This window comes from Xenopus laevis, chromosome 5S (assembly GCF_017654675.1).
Source record: "Xenopus laevis strain J_2021 chromosome 5S, Xenopus_laevis_v10.1, whole genome shotgun sequence".
Lineage (NCBI taxonomy): Eukaryota > Metazoa > Chordata > Amphibia > Anura > Pipidae > Xenopus > Xenopus laevis.
In genome coordinates this window covers 30,004,303-30,026,329 of record NC_054380.1, presented here as the reverse complement: position 1 = coordinate 30,026,329, position 22,027 = coordinate 30,004,303, and the positions used below count along the sequence as shown (strand labels likewise).

Sequence of the window (22,027 nt, the reverse complement as noted above, 5' to 3'; positions counted from 1 at the left end):
ACCTGTGACATCCTCATACAGCCTGTGTATTATATAGTGAATAAAGTACCCCCTCTTGTAAAATATAAGGATATTATAAGTTACAGAGGAGTTTCATGACCATATAAAAACACGAGGCCGAAGGCCGAGTGTTTTTATACAGGTCATGGAACTCTGAGGTAACTTCTAATATCCTCATATTTTGCAACTGGGGGTACTTTATTTATTATAATACACAACTTTCAGTGAGTCATGTGACAGAAATGACATCAGAACTCACCGTTTATAACTGATGACATCAGAACTCACCGTTTATAAGGATATAATTTACAGGATATTCATGGCTTTTGTGTATTATACAGAAATAAACCATCATGTGCAATAAGTGTGTAACTACCTCACCAGACAACCTGGGGCCGCAGACAAAACATCAGTGTGGGATCATAATGGAACTGACCAGCACTGCTTGTTGTTTGTTCTCCGGCAGCGCAATAAAGTTGTATTGAAAGGAAAAAAAAAAAAAGTGAAAAGAAAAGTGCCACGACTCCAGAGAGTTTGCAGCAGAAGCCCGTGCCGGCTCAGTGAGCGAGACAGAAGCGCAGCGCTGCTCCCACTGGGTGACATTGTGCAGCCGCATCCCTATCAGCCTTCTCTCTCCTCAGTGTATAGGTAAGTGCTTTCTACTGCTGAGGCACCAGCCCAATATTCCCCTGGCAGTTGGATGGGATGGACACTGACACCGTGTAGCACAGCTGCCCGTTCAATCTGTCAGCCCATTCCAGCTGTGGCAATTCTGTGCGCTGCATTTTACCGTATATACTGTCTGTATTGTATATTGTCAGTATTATAATAGAAAGCAGGACAAATCCAAGGCAGTAGCTATGACTGCAAAGTGCTTTTATTGGGGAAAAGTACTGGATTGTATATTGTATATTGTATGGACTGTATTTGTGCGGGATTCGCGGCGCTACCTAACTTTAATGTTGCGCTGCATCCCTGTATGGCTTCAGTCTGATAATCCTGTATATATAGTGAATAAAGTACCCCCTCTTGTAAAATATAAGGATATGTCATGGAACTCCGTAGTAACTTCTAATATCCTTATATTTTACAACTGGGGGTACTTTATTATAATACACAAATTTCAGTGAGTCATGTGACAGAAATGACACCACTACTCACTGTTTATAACTGATGACATCACTACTCACCATTTATAACTGATGACATCACTACTCACCGTTTATAACTGATGATATCTCTACTCACCGTTTATAACTGATGACATCACTACTCACCGTTTATAACTGATGACATCACTACTCACACTTTATAACTGATGACATCACTACTCATCGTTTATAAGGATATCATTTACAAGATATTCATGGCTTTTGTGTAATATATATATATATATATATATATATATATATATATATATATATATATATATATATATATATATATATATATATATATATATATATATATATTACTATATTACCCCAGTGATGGCAGTTTATGGTATGAAGCCAGAGAGATGTGTGTGACATGTATATTTTTAGGAAATCGGCAGGTTTGCGTCAGTATTTGTGTTTTTTTTTTTTATGTAATGATGGCTTTTGGGGGGCACTCTGGTGGTCTCATGTGTAACAATACATTCTGTCTATGTTCCTGGGGTAGAGAAACTACAACTCCCAGCAATGTGTCAGTGTATAGATATATGGGTGCCGGGAGTTCTTGTCTTTCTTGCCTTCTCCCTAATCTTTGTTACCTGCCTGGACTTTGTATAAGGAACTGGGAAGGGGGGGAAGCGTCTGTTGGTTCTACGTGTCAGTCAGTCTGGGGATCAGGGGCGCTGAGGGGTCGGGGACAGTGCAGGGAGATGAGTGCAGATCACATTGGGGCTTTTTGTATTCTAGGAGCGTTAGTTGGACGTTGTTAATGTAGTGTGTGGCCCCCCCTCTGTGGGGGTGTGTGAGACAGCTCATTGGCTTCCCTGTAAGTGACAATACCCAGCATCCTCAGTGCAATTCCTCAGAGTTGTGTCTGCTCTTCTCATGGAAAGTTTCACAAAGCGCTGGAGATTAATCCTCCCCCCCCCCTTTTTGGTTTGTAACAAATCCAGTCAGTGACCTGCCCCCACTAGTGGCTTACGTGTCCATATTCCTCCTCTCATGTGCCTGTCTTAGGGACACGTCTGCCCATCTAGCGGTTTGGGAAAAAAAAAAACTTCCTCAGTCATCTCCATCCCACAGCCAGACTCTAGGGGCCGCACATTATTCACACACGGGCTCGCTGCTACTCCTGCTGTTTCTTCTACTGCTGCTTCTTCTGCTTCTTCTGCTTCTTCTTCTTCTGCTTCTTCTTCTACTGCTGCTTCTTCTGCTGTTTCTTCTTCTGCTGCTTCTACTGCTGCTGCTGCTGCTGTTGCTTCTACTGCTTCCCCTGCGCTGCTGCTGCTGCTCCATCCCACACTTCTCCCTGCACTTGTAACATTGCCGGCAAGTGAGGATCATATTCATATTGGTTTCTAAACAGTTAATTGATATATATATATATATATATATATATATATATATATATATATATATAATTTCTTTGTGCCTGTTCCTCAAATCCCAGACAGGCATCGAGCGAAAGAGTCCTAGAGTAAATCAAATGCTTTTCACATATTGGAAACATCTGTGCTTGGAATGTGATTATAACTTCTCAGCCTTCTCTTAAAGTGGTGGTTCTCCTTTAATTAAATTACCTTTTGGTAATTCTAAGCAATTTTTTTGTTGTCTTTGAATTATTTGCCTTCGTCTTTAGGACTGTATTGAGGTCCGATGCTGCCCTAGGCACCAGACCTAAACATGCCCCATACGTGATGCGCATGACGTCACATACAGACGGCGCAGAAGTGACGTCACGCTACATTTTTATTGTCCTCTCCTAATTATATTCCAGTCCCTTATTCAATTCTATGTATGGTTCTAGGGTAATTTGGACCCTAGCAAAAAGATTGCTTCATTTGCAAACTGGAGAGCTGCTGACTATAAAGCCAAATAACTCAAAAACCACAAATAATAATATATTAAAACCAATTGCAAATTGACTCAGGATATCGTGCTCTATACCATGCAAAAGTTAATTTAAAGGTGTTCACTTTAAGTGTGTTATAGAATGGCTAATTCTATGCAACTTTTCAATTGACCTTACTTTTTTTTTCTTTATAATTTTTTGAATTATTTGCCTTCTTCTGAATCTTTCCAGCTTTCAAATGGATGTCGCTGACCCCATCTAAAAAAATGCTCTGTAATGCAATCCGTCAAATTATCGTGAAGTTAGTGGGATTCAAAACCATCGTACATCTTACGATTTTATTTTTATGATGCATGATTGCTAGGGTAATTTAGTAATTTAATAATGAGACAGCAATCGGGAGGTGCAGTTGTCTTCCTTTGATTAAAATACCATTCAGTTGGTTAGAAGGGCCCCAAAGTGTCCTATATGTACAGGGCCCAAGAGAGTGCAATTAGCAGTCCTGGTAGAGTTCATCTGATCACTATGGCCCTGACTCAAGCCAACTCGAACTGTTTCATAAAACCAACTGGAGCCCTATGTCTTCACTAAACAGATCTGCATTCCTTGGTTGTAAGGCTTCAGTACATTTAGACAATGAGCAAAAAATACTGCCCCTTATATAAGATGTAGCTTCATTTTCCTCTGTATCTTGTTTTTGGTAAACGTCTCCTTTAAGAGGCAAAGAGCTCTGACTGATCTAACAGGAATAAGGATGGGGCGTGAGTGCGTTACTGTACAAACAAGCTGGAATCAAATATTTAAACATCTTTTAATTGTGCTTGTTTATGCTACCAGGTGCCTGCAGGGGTATACAGGGTATCTGTAGTCTAATTCGGTGCAATACATACAGCAATACCCAGTCTCGGCACACGGATCTAGGATGGCGTTTAACTTTCCCTATTGGGCAGATCAGCATTCCTGATTTTATTTTTCTGTTGACTAAAAGCAGCCTTTCATTTTCAACTGTAATGTCCAGGCAAATGGTTAAAGGGGGAATGGTGCGCGCCGATATTGGGTGCTAGAGCCCTGAGGCCTCTGGGTGCCCGGAAGAAAAATCCGGCGCTGTGTCAGGGTCACCCACCTAGTATATGCATGATGAAAATTATGACATTTTGGACAATTTTATTGGCTTAAGTATGGCCCCCTTATAGGAGAAGAAAAGGTAAAATCACTTGAAGCTGCCAAATGTTGGGCACCCCACAGTTATGATAATGGCTTACATGAGACCTGAGGCAGGTGATCCTGTTCCCTGAAAATGGCATCGGGAAGGGCTACTACTGTAGGAGCTCCATGTCGTCTTTTCTTCGGCCCCAGGGCAGCATGCATATACACAGTAGAGTGAAAAATCGCCTCTTTACTTCGTCTTTTCACTCTTCTGTGCGTTTGGAACAAGGACAGCGAGCAGAACGAAACAGCAGAAGATGACGACAAAAGAGGTTCTACAGAAGAGAAGTACCCCTGTTTGGTGCAGTTTTTTTAAGCAAAGTGGAGCGCTGGCTCAGGGTCTCAGGTGCCCCACCCCCATTGTTTTACCTTTGCTTCTCCTTTAAAAGAATTGTTCAGTGTAAAAATGAAAACTTGATAAATAGATAGCATGTGCAAAATAAATAATTTTTCAATATAATTAGTTAGCCAAAAATGTAATGTATAAAGGCTGAAGGGACTGGATGTCTAACATAATAGCCAGAACACTACTTCCTGCTTTTCAGCTGTCTTGGTTTCCACTGATTGGTTACAAGGCAGTAACCATTCAGAGACTTGAGGGGGGCCACATGGGCCATAACTTAACTTTAAATCTGAGCTGAATGCTGAGGATCAATTGCAAACTCACTGAACAGATATGTACCATGTGGCCCCCCTTTATGTTAGACATCCAGTCACTCCAGCCTTTGTACATTAAATTTTTTGGCTTACTAACTATATTAGGAACATGTTTTGTTTTGCACAGCCTATCTATTTACCAAGTTTTTATTTTTACACTGAACTGTTCCTTTAAGAAAGTGGATATAGGGCAATGGCCTTTTTTGAGAGAAATAGCTTCACACAACAAGTACCATCCTAATGATTCAGGGCTCATATCGAGAGGGCGTTGTACTTTGTTAACCGTTAGACAATGACCCTCTATTAATGGCTTAGCTCTTTCTTTTTTTTAGATGTATTATGGCACTTACTATGATGCTGTCATTCTGTTACATTAGCAATAAGCCAATTGAAGAGCATTAGACAAAATATAAAGTTTGTGTGCCAGGGTGGCTGTGGGTTACCTGTTGGGTGATTTTGCTTCCATCACAGGTGAATTGAGACTCCCACACAAAAATTGCAGGTGACTACAGAGAAAGGTCAACGACCCATGCCTAGGGCAGCAACTTTGGGGAATGACCTTTGGATCCCTACATAGAAAAATAAATACGGTATATATATTTTTATATATATATATATATATATATATATATATATATATATATATATATATATATAAAATATCAAAACAGGGGGGTTGTGGGAGCACTCTAAAGGCTTTAAAGTATATATATAAGTATAATAAATGCTATTGCATATGTACCCAAAACAGGGGTTATTTTGTTACAAAGTTATGATCATAAAATTGATAAGCCACCATACCACGTCAAGGTAAACCCCGAATGGCGGTCCCTAACTTGTTTTATATTTTATGTGCATTTTAGCATTACTTGTAATCAATGTCCGTTGAACGCTGTTTTTTCACTGAGGGCTAAATCCTCCCCAGCCAGCAATCAGGCTTTTAAAGGAGAGATATTCCCAAAACAAACGCCCAATTTTAAAAGCATAGGATCACCACTAGTTTAAAGGGGGTATGGGGTGCTACAACCACTGAAGCTATGCCACAGCTCCTGGCTAAATATACAATATCAAAACAGGGGGGTTGTGGGAGCACTCTAAAGGCTTTAAAGTATATATATATAAGTATAATAAATGCTATTGCATATGTACCCAAAACAGGGGTTATTTTGTTACAAAGTTATGATCATAAAATTGATAAGCCACCATACCACGTCAAGGTAAACCCCGAATGGCGGTCCCTAACTTGTTTTATATTTTATGTGCATTTTAGCATTACCTGTAATCAATGTCCGTTGAACGCTGTTTTTTCACTGACCGCCATTCGGGGTTTACCTTGACGTGGTATGGTGGCTTATCAATTTTATGATCATAACTTTGTAACAAAATAACCCCTGTTTTGGGTACATATGCAATAGCATTTATTATACTTATATATATATATATATACTTTAAAGCCTTTAGAGTGCTCCCACAACCCCCCTGTTTTGATATTGTATATTTAGCCAGGAGCTGTGGCATAGCTTCAGTGGTTGTAGCACCCCATACCCCCCCTTTAAACTAGTGGTGATCCTATGCTTTTAAAATTGGGCGTTTGTTTTGGGAATATCTCTCCTTTAAAAGCCTGATTGCTGGCTGGGGAGGATTTAGCCCTCAGTGAAAAAACAGCGTTCAACGGACATTGATTACAGGTAATGCTAAAATGCACATAAAATATAAAACAAGTTAGGGACCGCCATTCGGGGTTTACCTTGACGTGGTATGGTGGCTTATCAATTTTATGATCATAACTTTGTAACAAAATAACCCCTGTTTTGGGTACATATGCAATAGCATTTATTATACTTATATATATATATACTTTAAAGCCTTTAGAGTGCTCCCACAACCCCCCTGTTTTGATATTATATATATATATATATATATATATATATATATATATAATTTTTTTTTTTTTACTTTTGTGTGGAACTCAATATAATTTCAATAGACTGATTTCTGTCAGAGATTATGGAAGGATTCAAATTTATTTCAAATTAAAGGGCAAGTAATATAATACATGTATGTAATACATGTATGGGCAAAAACTCTTTAGGAATACAAATTTAACTTATCTGGCATATTATTATATTTGTTTATCATTATGTTATAATATTTTGTATGCTTGGTAGTAGGTGCACAGTAGTAAATGTCATTTTTGGTGTCTTTTTATAAGCTTTTATAGTCTTTTTATTTTTGGAAACCAGCCCAGCCAGTCAGCCTTTAGCTTTTTATATTTTAATTGTCCAAGATTTAAGGAAGGCAATTTCTGATAGGTGTAAATTTGCACTAGTGCACTAACTTATGTCAGCCCATGGTTATTGTTATTGATGTATTGTGCATAGGCACAGAAAGGAGAACGTGCTGTTTGAGTGAATGTAAACTTTGTTACATGTTTATATAAGTAGTCCTTTAATGTCATTTCAGGTTGCCTTTATCACAATGGCCTTTGCAGTAGGGGTTACGTGAGGCTGAAACTTGTGTAACTAGTCTGCAACTAGAGTTCATAGTGATGTATTAACTATCTTTACCTTTAGCTTATAAAGAAATATAAGCTTTAAGATTAGAGCACGTATGTCCAACCTGTCGCCCTGATGCTGCGTTATTAAAGGGAAACTATCACAAACTTGAAAATTTAATATAAACTCACTCTATTAAAGTCACCAGGCATCATGTCTCTCTACATGTGCAAAAGGCAGTTATTTTGTTAGATTTTGTTTGTACTGGAATCAATTATTTGAGTGAGCTCTAATGCATCTGCTAGGAAAGGGAGCCCCCACCCCCTATGAAAGGGAGCCTCCCCACCCACCCAGGGGGATATATTGGATCTAACTGTCAATGAATATATGACACCCAACTGTTGCAAGAAGACAGAATGAAGAGAAACCGATGCCGAGAGAGTAATAGTGAATATAAACTTGATTATTTCAGAAACGATGCAGAATGTTTAATTGATTGTACTATTTACAGAGTTTCTTATTTCAGTAGGAGGAAGCTTATATTACATTTTCATATTCACCATAGTTCTCCTTTAAATATATTAACGAGTGCTGGCATGGCACACACAGGATGCTTATGCCACATGTATTGCCTGAGTCAGGTACTTTATTGTGTGCACCACATCAGCCATCAGTGATCAGAGAAGTTACGAGTCTCTGACTTTACCTAGTGTATGCCGTCATATTGAGCTCATACAGATAACTCACATTTTCAGAGTTTTTTTCCTGATTGTTCTGGTCACACACTGGCTCATTTGGCAAATCTTTCCCCAGTATGCCCACCTTGAGATGGGCAATATCAGGCTGATCTGCTCGGATAAACATCGGAGATAGGAGAGATAGGTGGTTGGAGTGAGAACCACATCAACAAGCTGATCTAATCCATGCTCCGACAGGATTTTTAAACCTGTCAGTATCTGTCCAACTTTTAACCAGATATCCGTTGGAGGCAGGGTTGCCACTTTTTCTGGAAAAAAATACCAACCTTCCTATATATTTATAATTTTTCCCTATTAATAACATTGGGATCAACCATAATTTTTAAAATACCTGCCAGGTGGCAACTCTAGTTGGAGGGACCCACACACAGGGCAGACTTTCGGCAGCTTTTATTGACTCCTGCCTTTAGGGTAATGGCACACCGGGACTATAATCGCCAGGGATTAGCAATGAACGCTGAACAAAAGTTTTCTTCAGGTTTCCCCTTGAAAAAGACTCCCGTAGAATCCAAAGGGTGAAAAAGAAATGTGTTGCCCATTGATTTCAATGCATTTGTCAAATTTTTTACCATTTCAAATTTTCTGCAAAACGGGTCAGATTCGCCCATCACTACCATCGATAAATCTCTGCTTCTGCAGGAGACTAATCTCCATGTAAAAGCTTGTCCACCAGCAATAATGTGAATAGCTGGTGATAAAACTCATGTGTCTCTCCAGTCTTCCAAAATCTTCCAAAATTCTCTTTTCCCAAGTGTCCGTGTGTGTTCAAAAGCTGCGCTCTGTAGAACCCAACTCTCACTCCCTTATCTTTATTGACCCTTTGATAATGACAGGGTAGCCATGGATACAGCAAATATTTATTTGTATTGTTCAGTATAGTTTAGAGTAAGATTTTGATGAAAAAATTATTTCAAAAGCTGAACAGTAGAATGATTTCAGAGTTTTTACATGTACAGAGAGACGATTGATGTGATGGTGAGACGTCTGAGACCAGACCCTTAAAGGAGAACTAAACCTTAAAAATGAATTTGTGTATAATGCTATATTTTATATACTGAACTTATTGCACCAGCCTAAAGTTTCAGCTTGTCAATAGCAGCAATGATCCAGGACTTCAATCTTGTCACAGGGGGTCACCATCTTGGAAAGTGTCTGTGACACTCACATGCTCAGTGGGCTCTGAGCAGCTGTTGAGAAGCTAATCTTAGGGGTTGTCGTAATTTCAAGCAGAAAATTAGATTTAATATAATTAATCTGATGCTATATAATCTGATGCTATCGGTCTGATTCTAGTTGCACTAGTTTCTTTGCTGCCATGTAGTAATTATCTGTATCAATTACTAATCAGCCTTATATTTATACTCTATATGTTCTGAATATTTTGAGTCAGTCCCTAAACTCAGTAAGTGACAGCAGCACAGAGCATGTGCAGTGAATCAGCAGGAAAGAAGATGGGGAGCTACTGGGGCATCTTTAGAGGAACCGATCATTATAACTAAAGGGCCATGGTTGCCTTGGGCTGGTATAGATGGCAAAAGAACATTATGTACAGCATTTCTAGCCTACTGCCCAGTCATCTAGGCATCATGACCCATATTCCCCATGTGTACTCATTAGGCAACATTGTGTAGTAGTCTTGCAGGTAGCTTACTTGCCATGGCTAAACCCTGCTTGAGGCACAAAAAAGATGGAACCACTCTTACGCTCTGCTCAGTTGGGGGGGGCAATTTATCACAATCTGAGTCTCTTCCCTTGGCTTTCTTATCACTATTGAAATTCTGCCTAGGGTGGCTGCAGAACTCGTTCCTGTTTAGTGAGAATAGTGTTGTGGCGTCAACTGTTCCAGGAAGAACTGTGTGGCTAGGGGACTGGCCATCAAACATTCCTTTTCTTGACAGTAAACTGAAAGTTCATATTAATTACACACACCTGGTGCCAGACAAAACTTTTATATGGGACATTATGGACTATCTGTATAGGGGGATGTTTTGATTGGTCAAAGTTGCATAATACCAATCTGGGCCTTTTACATAGACCATCTTGTACTGCCAAACTCGAATAGATTAAGGTCACACATCGAGGTTTATAACTCAGCTGTGCCAGTGATCTTTATACACCGGGAGTCTGTTTTTTTTTTTTACCCATGATCCACAAATGCAAAAGGAGTTGGGGAGCAACACAAGCATGGAATCATTCCTGGAGATGCCAAACAAGGGCTGTGATTTGCTAGTTGGTAAGCCCCTATGTGGACTGGTAGGCTAATTTTGGCAGTACACATCTTTTTTGTCTCTAAACCAGGAATTGACAAACTAGCAATCCACCTGTTCGAATTCAAATCAATGGAGCAGGGGAACTGAGCAGATCTGCTTCTTTCAGCCTGCAAAAAATACCCAGACTGACAACAGCCTGTGTGCCTTTAGCCAAAGATTGTAGCCAGTTGTTGCTTGGTAAGGGCACACGGGCAGATTCAGGGAGATTAGTTGCCCCGGTGACAAATCTCCTCTTCTTCTGGGCGACAGTCTCCCTGAACTGCCTTCCCCTACCTTCCAGCCAGCTATAATAAAAAATCGCCAGCGGGATGGCACTCGCGGTGCTTTGTTTTCCGAAGTCACCTGAAGTTTCTTTGTGAAGCAACTTCGGGTGACTTTGGAAAACGAAGTGCTGCGAGTGCCATCCCGCTGGCGATTTTTCATTATAGCCGGCGGGAAGGTAGGGGAAAGCAGTTCGGGGAGATTTGTCGCTGGGGAGACTAATTACCCTGAATCTGCCCGTGTGCCCTTACCAAGCAACAACTGGCTACAATCTGTGGAGTAAAGTAGCCTATTTCCCCAGAGGATACAGTTTACTTTTAGCTTCAGAGTAGCTATCCAAACACTGTGAAATGCTAGGTAACTAATTGAATATATGATTGAGTAGATCTCAGAGGATGCTAATTATCAGCACTGCTGAGAGACTTTGCTGCAGCCTCATCACTTATTGGTGTTTCAGCTTCAGCACTGAAAGATCCAGACACAAAAGACACAATTGTCACGTTTGTGAAAAAAAAATTATACCCTAATCTGCAAAAGTTTATTTTCACTTTATTATATATTTATACTAAACTGCACTAGATTTTATCTGTGTGGTTAGAAGCAAAGCTTGGCCCCAGGGGGTCTCTGAGCAATTTGCCTGTTAAATCAATACGCTCCCAGTAGGCATACCTGTAGTCACTAGGGCAAACTTTGCACAATGATGTAATTGTGTCAGGGTCATGTGACATAACAGCTGTACACGCTTCAAGTGCAGTCAGCGGGAAAACTGCTAAATGAGTGGCACATGTTTATTTCCTCCTGGGAGCTGGTGCATGTTAAGGGCTGCTGTCCCCCTAAAGCAGTGTTCCCCAACCAGTAGCTTGTGAGCAACAAGTTGCTCCCCAACTCTTTGGGGTTGCTTATTTTTTTATTCCAGGTTTGGAGGCAAGTTTTGGTTACATAAAAACCAGGTGTACTGCGAAACAGAGTCTCCTGTAGTCTGCCAGTCCTCATAGGGGCTACCAATAGCCAATCTCAACCCTTATTGGCACCACTCAGGACCTTTTTCGTGCTTGTGTTGCTCCCCAAATCTTTATATCTGAATGTTGCTCACGGGTGAAAAAGGTTGGGGACCTCTGCCCTAGAGTCCCGTGGGCAGCCAAGAATTTCCTCCCTCCTCCACTTACCTTCGTTCTATCAGAGCTAGCCTTAACACACCACTAATTAATTTTGTGCATATATTATGGCATAGCCCCCCTAAGTCTTTAGCAGTTCTAAATTACAATTCACATTAATATAGCATAAGGGTTTGGCAAGAAATATGTTGTTCTGTGTGGCCCACAGTAGGCAGAGAAAATGAGCAATAAAGTTCCTCTAATGCTCATTGTACATTGATGATCAATTCAATTGAGTACCCAATTATCCAGTTTATTAGGAGACTCCGTTGAGAAGGCAGCCATTTCTTTCCTCAGTCAGAACAATCTAACCTTTTAATCTGCCAATCTAAAAGTTGTGGGTTCCAACCATTGGACTATCATTACAGCCAACATTTAGATTTGGATTTTATGACACTTTTATCATAAAATTTCTTCTGATGATGCGCCATGTTGGCTGGTGGTGGCATGTACACCATATGTGGCCCCTTTTATGCTCTCCATGGCTGATCTGTCTAAAATCATAGCCAATCAGTCTGTATGGCCACCTTTAATTAGGAGTCTCTTGGGAAGATTGAGGTTGGCAAAGTGCCCTGTGTTGCAGGGTAAATAAACCCTGTCCATTTCACATCCCTACTATAGGTATGGGACCTGTTATCCAGAATGGTGGGGACCTGTGGTTTTCCAGATAATGGATCTTTCACTAATTTGGATCTTCATACCTTAAGTCTACTAGAGAATCAAGAAAACATTAAATAAACCCAATAGGCTGGTTTTGCTTCCAATAAGGATTAATTATATCTTAGTTGGGATCAAGTACAAGGAAATAATTTAAAAATATTTGGATTATTTGATTATAATGAAGTCTATGGGAGATGACCTTTCCGTAATTCAGTTCCCGGATAACGGATCCCATACCAGTACAGATAATCGAGACACAAGCCATGGTTTTTAATGAACAATATAAAGAAAAGAATATGAAACCGGTTTTATTTCTCTAAAGTAAGTCAGACTATAGTTATCCGATTTCACTTATGCCTCATATGTTGGCTGCAAAGAAAATGGGACTTGGGCAACTGCAGCTCTACATCTGCTCCATACACACAGCAGTTTTATTTAATGTCAAACTATGGGGCCTATATAGCAAGCTGTAAAAAAAAAAAAAAAAAAAAAGTAATTATATGATGTTCACATCCATATGAAACTTTGCATATTTATCACGCTATTACACCATTTCTGAGATGGTATAAAATATGGGCATAAATTATGTCAAATGGGCCTAGGTAAAAGGTAATACAGAATATAACAATATATAAATATCACAATTTCTTCTTTTTAATGGATGATTTCAGGAATGACGATGGATGGTGTAAAATCACAAGTTATAGCATTACACAACTGTTTTTATGACATGATTCATAGGTAGTCCTAATGTGTTTATAATTCTGCTGCAAACATAAATGAACGAAATGCCTGGGACTCGCTTCAACATGCGGCCAACTTGTATCAGAGGAAAGAACCATGGCTAGTCCTAACACCCAAAAATACTTCATACTCCTGGAGGACTCGCTTTATATATCAAATGCAATCTCACCTATGAGCGTATTTAAAAACCGGGTTTATATGTACTTTTTCTATCGATAGCATTGTCTGTCTCTGTACATGCTTTGGGGGTATTAATAAAGGGGGAAAAGATGATTTAGAATTAGAAGGCAAAACCTTGAAGGTTGTTGACCTATGGTAGAGTTATGGGCTTATCTAGGTTTTTGGTGCTTTGTCACCAATTTGTCATTGTCCTAGAATTGGGAGCATTCTCTTTTTCTGTAGTTTTCTCTTTCTATTTGGGTTGTGCAATCCCTGTGCAGCCACATTATTTGACCTCTGCTCTGCTATTTCTATTTCAAATTCTTAAGCTGGCTATACATGGGCTTATAAAAGCTGTTGCCAGTTTATTGCCCCTGTAATGGGCCTTCTGTGGTCCTCACTGACAGATTTATGGCTACAAATCAGCCAGATGTTGATTAGGCAAGTGTAAAAATTCCATCTTGGTCCAAACAATCGATATGCCCCATATTGCATACATCACGGTAAAAGATCTGCTAATTAAGTTAAAAGATTGTAGCCCTTAGTAAAAGGTTCAGGGCTGTTGTGCCTGGGCCAGAGCATGAAGGCGAAAACCCGAAAAAGTTGCGGTAAAAAAACAACCGATTTATTATGCCCTGAATCTGTTCCAAGTCCGAATCCTCCATCTAAAACCCGCCAAATTCGTGTAAAAGTCAATGGCAGATGTCCCCTTAACCATTTGAAGATGTTGTAACCCTCACGAGATGTTCAGAGTTTCCAGGGTTTGGTTTTCCCAAGAAAACTAAATTTTTTTGTAATTTTCATGCGAGAACCTGAAAACGGCTTGCTCTTTCTCGACTCTATTTTTTCTCATTGTAAAAAAAAGTTTAATTTCCTGAAAGCATATGCTTTAGGCTTGGGATTTTCTGTACTTGTAGGAGATGACCTAAAACCTAGACTAATGCCTACGGAACATCCAAGTAAAATTTTGCTTATTTGTTGTTCGACAGAATGTCATTTTTATTTGCATATCCTGGATTTTTATGAAACGTGGATATTTGTTATTTTCCTCTAATATTGTTTTTTTTTCCTCTCCCCCAAGACATCAAAGGGAAAATCCAAAGATGGATTTGTATGATCCGCAGACCATGAGCCTCATGGTGTTTGGTGGCTTTATGGTGGTTTCTGCTATTGGAATCTTTCTAGTGTCAACTTTTTCAATGAAAGAGACATCCTATGAAGAAGCATTGGCCAAGCAGCGCAAGGAAAGTGAGAAGAACCAGCAGCCCAAATTTGATAAGAAAAAGAAAGAAAAGCTGCCAGAGAGAAAAGGGAAAGCTAAAAAGAAGGATGAAAAACCCAATGGAAAAATACCTGAACATGAACCTAATCAGGAATCTGATGGGCAGGAGCTAATTCTGGAGAAGACACCAGTACCTGTTGAAGTACCAATTGTGCCTGTTGTAGCTCCAATTCCTGAAAAATCTGCACCAGTTAGTAAGAAATCTGCATCAAGTCCTGTCAAATCTGCTCCAGGTCCAGAAAAAGCTTCTCCAGGTTCTGTCAAATCTGCTCCAGTTCCAGCAAAGGCTGCTCCAGTTCCAGCAAAGGCTGCTCCAGTTCCAACAAAGGCTGCTCCAGTTCCAGCAAAGGCTGCTCCAGTTCCAGCAAAGGCTGCTCCAGTTCCAGCAAAGGCTGCTCCAGTTCCAACAAAGGCTGCTCCAGTTCCAGCAAAGGCTGCTCCAGTTCCAGCAAAGGCTGCTCCAGTTCCAGCAAAGGCTGCTCCAGTTCCAGCAAAGGCTGCTCCAGTTCCAGCAAAGGCTGCTCCAGTTCCAGCAAAGGTTGCTCCAGTTCCCGAGAAATCTGCTTCAGTTCCTGAGACATCTGCTCTATCTCCTAAAGACAAAAAGAAAAAGCCTGAAAAGAAGGTCCTTAAGGTTGAACCATCCCCAAGTCCAGCTGTGACTCTCACCTCTAAGCACGTGCCAGTTTTAGATGAACCTACCAAAGAAGTGCCTGTCATTGCAGTATCTCCTGTTGGATCACGGCCTGGATCCGCTATAGTAAACCAAGAAGACTCCAAACAGGAGGCAGTTTCAAAGAAAAAGAGTGCCCCTAAGAAAAAAACTGAACCAAGTAAGAGATTACTTTTTCTCATTGTTCTGTTACAACTCATCAAATTGAATTGAGCGTAAACACGTACATACCATTGGCCTATATTGTGATAGGAAAAACATGTTCCTTTTACATACAAAAGATAGATGACACGTGTGCATTGGAAGCTAAGCTGTGGTTTTCAGCCAGAATAGAAATGACACTGCCTGATATGGTGACAGTCAAAAACGATGTACTTCTTTTGTAAGCTTTCCTTGTATATTGGCTAGCTGGCTCCAACAGGCAGCGTAGCCTAGTTTCAAGGGGGAATCGTTTGAAGTTACTGGGAGGGCAAGCTCTGTCAAAAACAACCAATAATGTTTTTACACCGGCGTAGCTGCAGTAAGCACTAAATATGCTTATAGCCTTTTTCTTTGTCTGGTTTCTACCATCTCCCAAAATAGATCAAGCACATATGAGGTTGCATTTGACGTTCCATCAGAAAACTGGAAAGGTTCTCCTCACGGCAATCACATGAAATCTTTAGAACCAAGCATCACTGGTGTAGGGCTGAGACACACTGCATTGCTACACAGAAACCAGGGCTATCAATAGGCATCAGAGTAGCAGTTGCACAATTATGTGTTTAGGTTTAAAGTAACTTCACGATTGGCACCTTCTAGCAGTGGTAAGCCTTTCAACCATACTTCCCAACTTCTGGAAACGGAAAGAGGGACAAGAAAAGTTGCTGCGTGGAGTGCTGCAATTTTTTGACCACGTCCCTTTTTTTGCAGTCACACCCACGAATTACCATGCCCATTTTACAAAATTTGACTGAAATTTTGAACACATTTCTGTAGTTTTTATGTTTTATTACAGTTTTACTAATGAAGGTGAATTGCTTTTTAAGCTGTGACTCTTCCCAAGGGACAAAACTGTTACAAATGTATCTTAAGTATTTACTCTGGGCTCTCTGCCAAGAGCCAATTAAAGGGATACTGTCATGGGAAAACATGTTTTTTTTCTGACATGGAGCTAGACATATTGTCAGTTTCCCAGCTGCCCCCAGTCATGTGACTTGTGCTCTGATAAACTTCAGTCACCCTTTACTGCTGTACTGCAAGTTGGAGTGATATCACCCCCCTCCCTTTTCCACCCAGCAGCCTAACAAAAGAACAATAGGAAGGTAACCAGATAGCAGCTCCCTAACACAAGATAACAGCTCCCTGGTAGATCTAAGAACAACACTCAATAGTAAAATCAAAGCCCCACTGAGACTGATTCAGTTACATTAAGTAGGAGAAATAACAGCCTGCCAGAAAGTAGTTCCATCCTAAAGTGCAGGCACAAGTCAAATGACTGGGGTAGCTGGGAAACTGACAATATGTCTAGCCCCATGTCAGATTTCAAAATTGAATATAAAAAAATCTGTTTGCTCTTTTGAGAAATTGATTTCAGTGCAGAATTCTGCTGGAGCTGCACTATTAACTGATGCATTTTGAAAAAAAACATGTTTTCCCATGACAGTGTCCCTTTAAGTATCTTTTTTGGCTGTTCAGTGCAGAGAAATCGTGACTTTCCAGTACAAACGCAGGACTGCGGGTAGAGCTGTCAAAAGAGGGACTGTCCCGTTCAAAATGGGACAGTTGGGAGGTATGCTTTCAACCTTTACAATCATAGGTGCCGTTCAGCTGAAGTTACACAGACACGTTTCCTCAGGATTAAAAGAAACTATTATAACCTGCAGATTCGCAACATTGTTCACATTCTCGAGCAACCTCGCTCACTTTGTTCCTTGTTGAAATGATGAATTATTAGGGTCACCCTGCATTTCATAGCGGACAGTGCACAGATTAATTCTATTGGTGAGCAGTCCATGTGGGGCTAGCTGCTGGCCAATCATACCTGGTGTAGGCTAATCTGCAGTTTCTTTTGCAAAACATTAATACATGAGGGCAAAGCTAATTTTTTCCACAGGGAGTACACGCTGTCAATTAAAGGGGCGACTTACAGGAACCTGCAGCTACTGAGCTACTTTCTGTATGCGTTCAGCTGTGTGTGGCTCATGGCCATTAAGCCTTTGCCCATTGAACCGTACACATGAGATGGGGAGCTGTTATGTAGCTTTCCGTAGCAGAGGGACATGGCCTCATTATTCTTGTCTGTTTAACACTTAAAGGAGAAGGAAAGCTACGGAGGCATTTTATTGCCAATAGATTAGCTGCAATAGTGCAAGCTAGAATGCTATATTTATTCTGTAGAATGTTTTACCATACCTGAGTAAAAAGCTCTAGAAACTCTCTGTTTGTTAAGGATAGGAGCTGCAGTATTAACATGGTGTGACATCACTTCCTGCCTGAGTCTCTCCCTGCTCTGGGCTCAGATTACAGTAGAGAAGGGAGGGGGCGGGGGGAGAGGAGCAAACTGAGCATGCTCTTGCCCAGGGCAATGAGGTTTAAGCTGAAGGCAGGAAGTCTGATACAGAAGCCCATGTGTACACAATAGAAGGAAAGAAATGCTGTGTTTCTTTTGACAGGGGACTCAGAGCAGCACTACTTTGGGGGTTTACTGGTATATTTAGATGGACCTTTCTGATAAGGCTTACTTAGTTTTAACCTTTCCTTCTCCTTTAAGCCTGAATGTAACTATATTTAGTTTTTTATTATTTTATTGACCCCTGTTTGTTCTGTCAGTATATTGTTCTACTGTACAGTGCTATATAAATATTCGTATATAATTGTATTGTTCCGCATTGGCCAAGCAAGTGGGTGACAAGAGAATTTGGGGTAGACGGCTTTCTCACATGCACTGATGTGAGGCATCGGCAGACTTTGAGCAGCTGTTAAAACTTCCAGGGACACATTTTGTTTTCATAATCTTTGAATTTGAAGTCAGCCAGACTTACTGTTATTACTCTGCATGGCATGCCCCCCCTCCACACACACACACTTAACTAACCCTACTCTAGGGTCCTGGCTTCTCCTTACTCAGGCCTCCTGCCTCAGGCTGTCCAGTAGCATCCACCCCATCATCAAGGAGTAGAATCCAATGAGACTGAAACAAAAGATCCAAAATCTGCCCCACGTGTGCAGCAACAGCCAGATTCTGCCTTTTATAAGTGCACACATATGGGACAGAAGGTGGCCGTATCTGTGTACTGTTAGGCTTATTCAGGGGAAGAGTTTTAAGTATATGTGTACAATATGTTGAAAGAAGGACAAAACTGATAACTAAATAAAACATGAATAATATTTTCCTGCTAGAGCAACCTGTAGCACATTGCTTTTCTCCCTTGGTGAGATCCATTGGGAAGGGAAGGGGAAACATATTGCTCAATTTTTGCTTTTTTTGTCACTAATAATTCTGAACATGAATCCCACACCTTTAAATTGAGATTTCATTTAGATTCTGTGTCCCCTTAATGCGGTATCGCTGACGTGACTTTCTGCTGCACTGAACTGATGAAATATCGTTCAGCCAAGAATAAATGGCTGCAGGCTGTGATTACAGCTGAGACAATGTCTGGAACGCATTAACATTCTTGCTGTCCGTGAAACTGTATCCTCTGCTTTCTAGGGAATGGCCACATTCCATCACATACTGGCAAAAAATGGTGCCAATGCACGAAAAGGCTAGCAACCCATCTCAGAATGGTTTTGTACATTGTAGTTTACTTCATATTATTATAATTGTCCATTAATTATGTAGTAATATTATACATACATGTTGTTATACAGAGATCATACATCAGTACCTTGCCCGAGTGAAGCAATTTTATCAAAGGACAAATTTCCTGTATGTTTTGAATATATAAATAGGAATGCTGTCCCTCCTAAAGAGACTTTATAACCCCCTATACTGTTAAGACTAGCAAATATTAGGGATAATGTCCCTATGGTACCTTCCTACCAGAAAACAATCATTTTTTTTAATTGCCCCTTTGCACCATTCCCTGCACGTTGGTCTGCAGGAGCGTGTCTTTGCTTCCCAATGAAAATGAATACATCTCTGCCTGCATTTGGCAGCATTGTATTCATAAGAGGCAGGTGGGGGGAGGCATGTAAGTGTGCCCTGTCCCACTCCCTATACAACTGGTAACATACATATATATATATATATATATATATATATATATATATATATATATATATATATATATATTCAGATGCACTGAACTCACAACTACCCTATGACAAGCGGTAAGGGCAGTGCTGCCTTGCAACAGTCCATGCAATACTCTTTTTTTTTTCATATCTTTTTTTTCTATAAAGGCACCCTTAAAGAAAAACTATACCCTCAAAATGAATACTTAAGCAACAGATTAGTTTATATCATATTAAGTGGCATATTAAAGAATCTTACCAAACTGGAATATATATTTAAGTAAATATTGCCCTTTTACATCTCTTGCCTTGAACCACCATTTCATGACTCTATCTGTGCTGCCTCAGAGATCACCTGACCAGAAATACTACAACTCTTAACAGGAAGAAGTGTTGAAACAAAAGACAGAACTCTATCTGTCAATTGGCTCATGTGACCTAAAAAGAAAAGTTTGTCTGGTTTGTTTGTGTGCACTGTCAATCCTAGGATCCCAGGAGGCGGCCCTAATTTTTTTTAAATGGCAATTTTCTATTTATGATTACCCAATGGCACATACTATTGAAAAGTAGATTATTATGAAAATGGTTAATTTACACGAATCAGGGTTTTGCATATGAGCTGTTTTATGCAATATCTTTTTATAGAGATCTACATTGTTTGAGGGGTATAGTTTTCCTTTAAGCCTATGCTTTAGAGTGGCAGCTTCACGGAGTCTTTATAGAAAAATGAATTGCAAATTTTTTTAACCTCCCAGCCTGTGCCAGATGTAAATCCAGCGCCAATTTTAGATAATGTAGATATTCATCTTTTCTGGAACTGGACCTACACATAGGAGCAGATTTATTAAGGGTCCAATTGAAAATTTGAATCAGGATCTTTGAATTTTTTTATGCTCAACTCTCAAATTCGTATTGTAAATTATCTGAGTTTTAATTAAAATTTCGAGATTTATCATACTCTGGCCCTTTAAGAACACGAATTTCAATATTTGCCACCTTCTGATTTCACGTATAAGCCAACGTGAGACATCAAGGGACCAATTTGGACATGTTCGTAGCCATCCTTATATTCAAGTTTTTTTCGGAGAAAAACCCCTAATCGAGTTTAGTTCAATTCGAGTTTTCCAGACAGTAAAATTTTTTTAGATTAGTTTTAGATATTCGATTTTTTTTTATATAATAAACCTCCCCCAGTTGAATTTCGAGTATATTCGAATTTGAGAGAGTTTTAAAAAAAACTCTCATGCATTCGAAATTCGACCTTTAATAAATGTGCCTCCCAGTATCACCGCTAGTGGGTTTGTTTGAAACCTAGCAAATATTCCAGTAGTCTTTCTCCTTGTATGGCCACAGTAAGAAATGTGTAGCAAACATATCTAATAGATGCATATACTTTATATCTGTATAGTGAATAAAGTACCTCCTCTTGTAAAATATATAGTGAATAAAGTACCCCCTTTTGTAAAATATAAGGATATTATAAGTTACCGAGGAGTTTCATGACCATGTAAAAACACGAGGCCAAAGGCCGAGTGTTTTTATACAGGTCATGGAACTCCGAGGTAACTTCTAATATCCTTATATTTTACAACTGGGGGTACTTTATTTATTATAATACACAAGTTTCAATGAGTCATGTGACAGAAATGAAATCAGAACTCACCGTTTATAACTGATGACATCAGAACTCACCGTTTATAAGGATATAATTTACAGGATATTCATGGCTTTTGTGTATTATAAGGATATTATAAGTTACAGAGGAGTTTCATGACCATATAAAAACACGAGGCCGAAGGGAACTCCTCGGTAACTTATAATATCCTTATATTTTGCAACTGGGGGTACTTTATTTATTATAATACACAAGTTTCAATGAGTCATGTGACAGAAATGACATCAGAACTCACCGTTTATAACTGATTACATCAGAACTCACCTTTTATAAGGATATAATTTACTAGATATTTAACCATCTCCTACAAACAGTACAGCCTACAGTGCCACCTAAAGAATGTTTATTTTTCATATTCAGCTCAGTTGTGGGAGAAAGAAAAATCACTAGTCTACCTATTAAATACACTGTATTACAAGCTTCTTCTTATTTCCAACCCCAAAACACAGATTACAGATGTATATTTGTTTATACAGAGCTCATGATCTCTATTTAAATAAACTCTCCCAATTATAGTGGGAAGGCAGTAAAGGTGAAAAAGTGATTATTTTTTTATGTTATATTATAAAAATAAAGGCCATAGTATAAATGTTTTTTTTTTAGCTAAAACAATGTAGTACAGGTATGGGACCTATTATCCAGAATGCTCTGGACCCAGGGTTTTCCGGATAATGGATCTTTCCGTAATTTGGATCTTCATACCTTAAGTCTACTAGAAAATCAAATAAACATTAAATAAACCCAATGGGCTGGTTCTGCTTCCATTAAGGACTAATTATATCTTAGTTTGGATCAAGTACAAGATA

General features: G+C 39.5%; 1 protein-coding gene across 6 annotated transcripts in view; it reads left to right on the top strand.

Annotated features, from left to right (window-relative positions):
- Nucleotides 1–490: 490 nt before the first annotated feature.
- rrbp1.S (ribosome binding protein 1 S homeolog) overlaps nucleotides 491–22,027 on the top strand; it is a 51,891-nt gene continuing 30,354 nt past the window's right edge. For 5 of the 6 annotated variants that reach the window (XM_018264420.2, XM_018264422.2, XM_018264419.2 and 2 more), the window contains exons 1-2: nucleotides 491–648; nucleotides 14,452–15,485. In XM_018264420.2, the coding sequence (XP_018119909.1) occupies nucleotides 14,474–15,485 (1,012 nt within the window). In that variant the 5' untranslated portion in view covers nucleotides 491–648; nucleotides 14,452–14,473. 6 annotated transcript variants of the gene reach the window in all.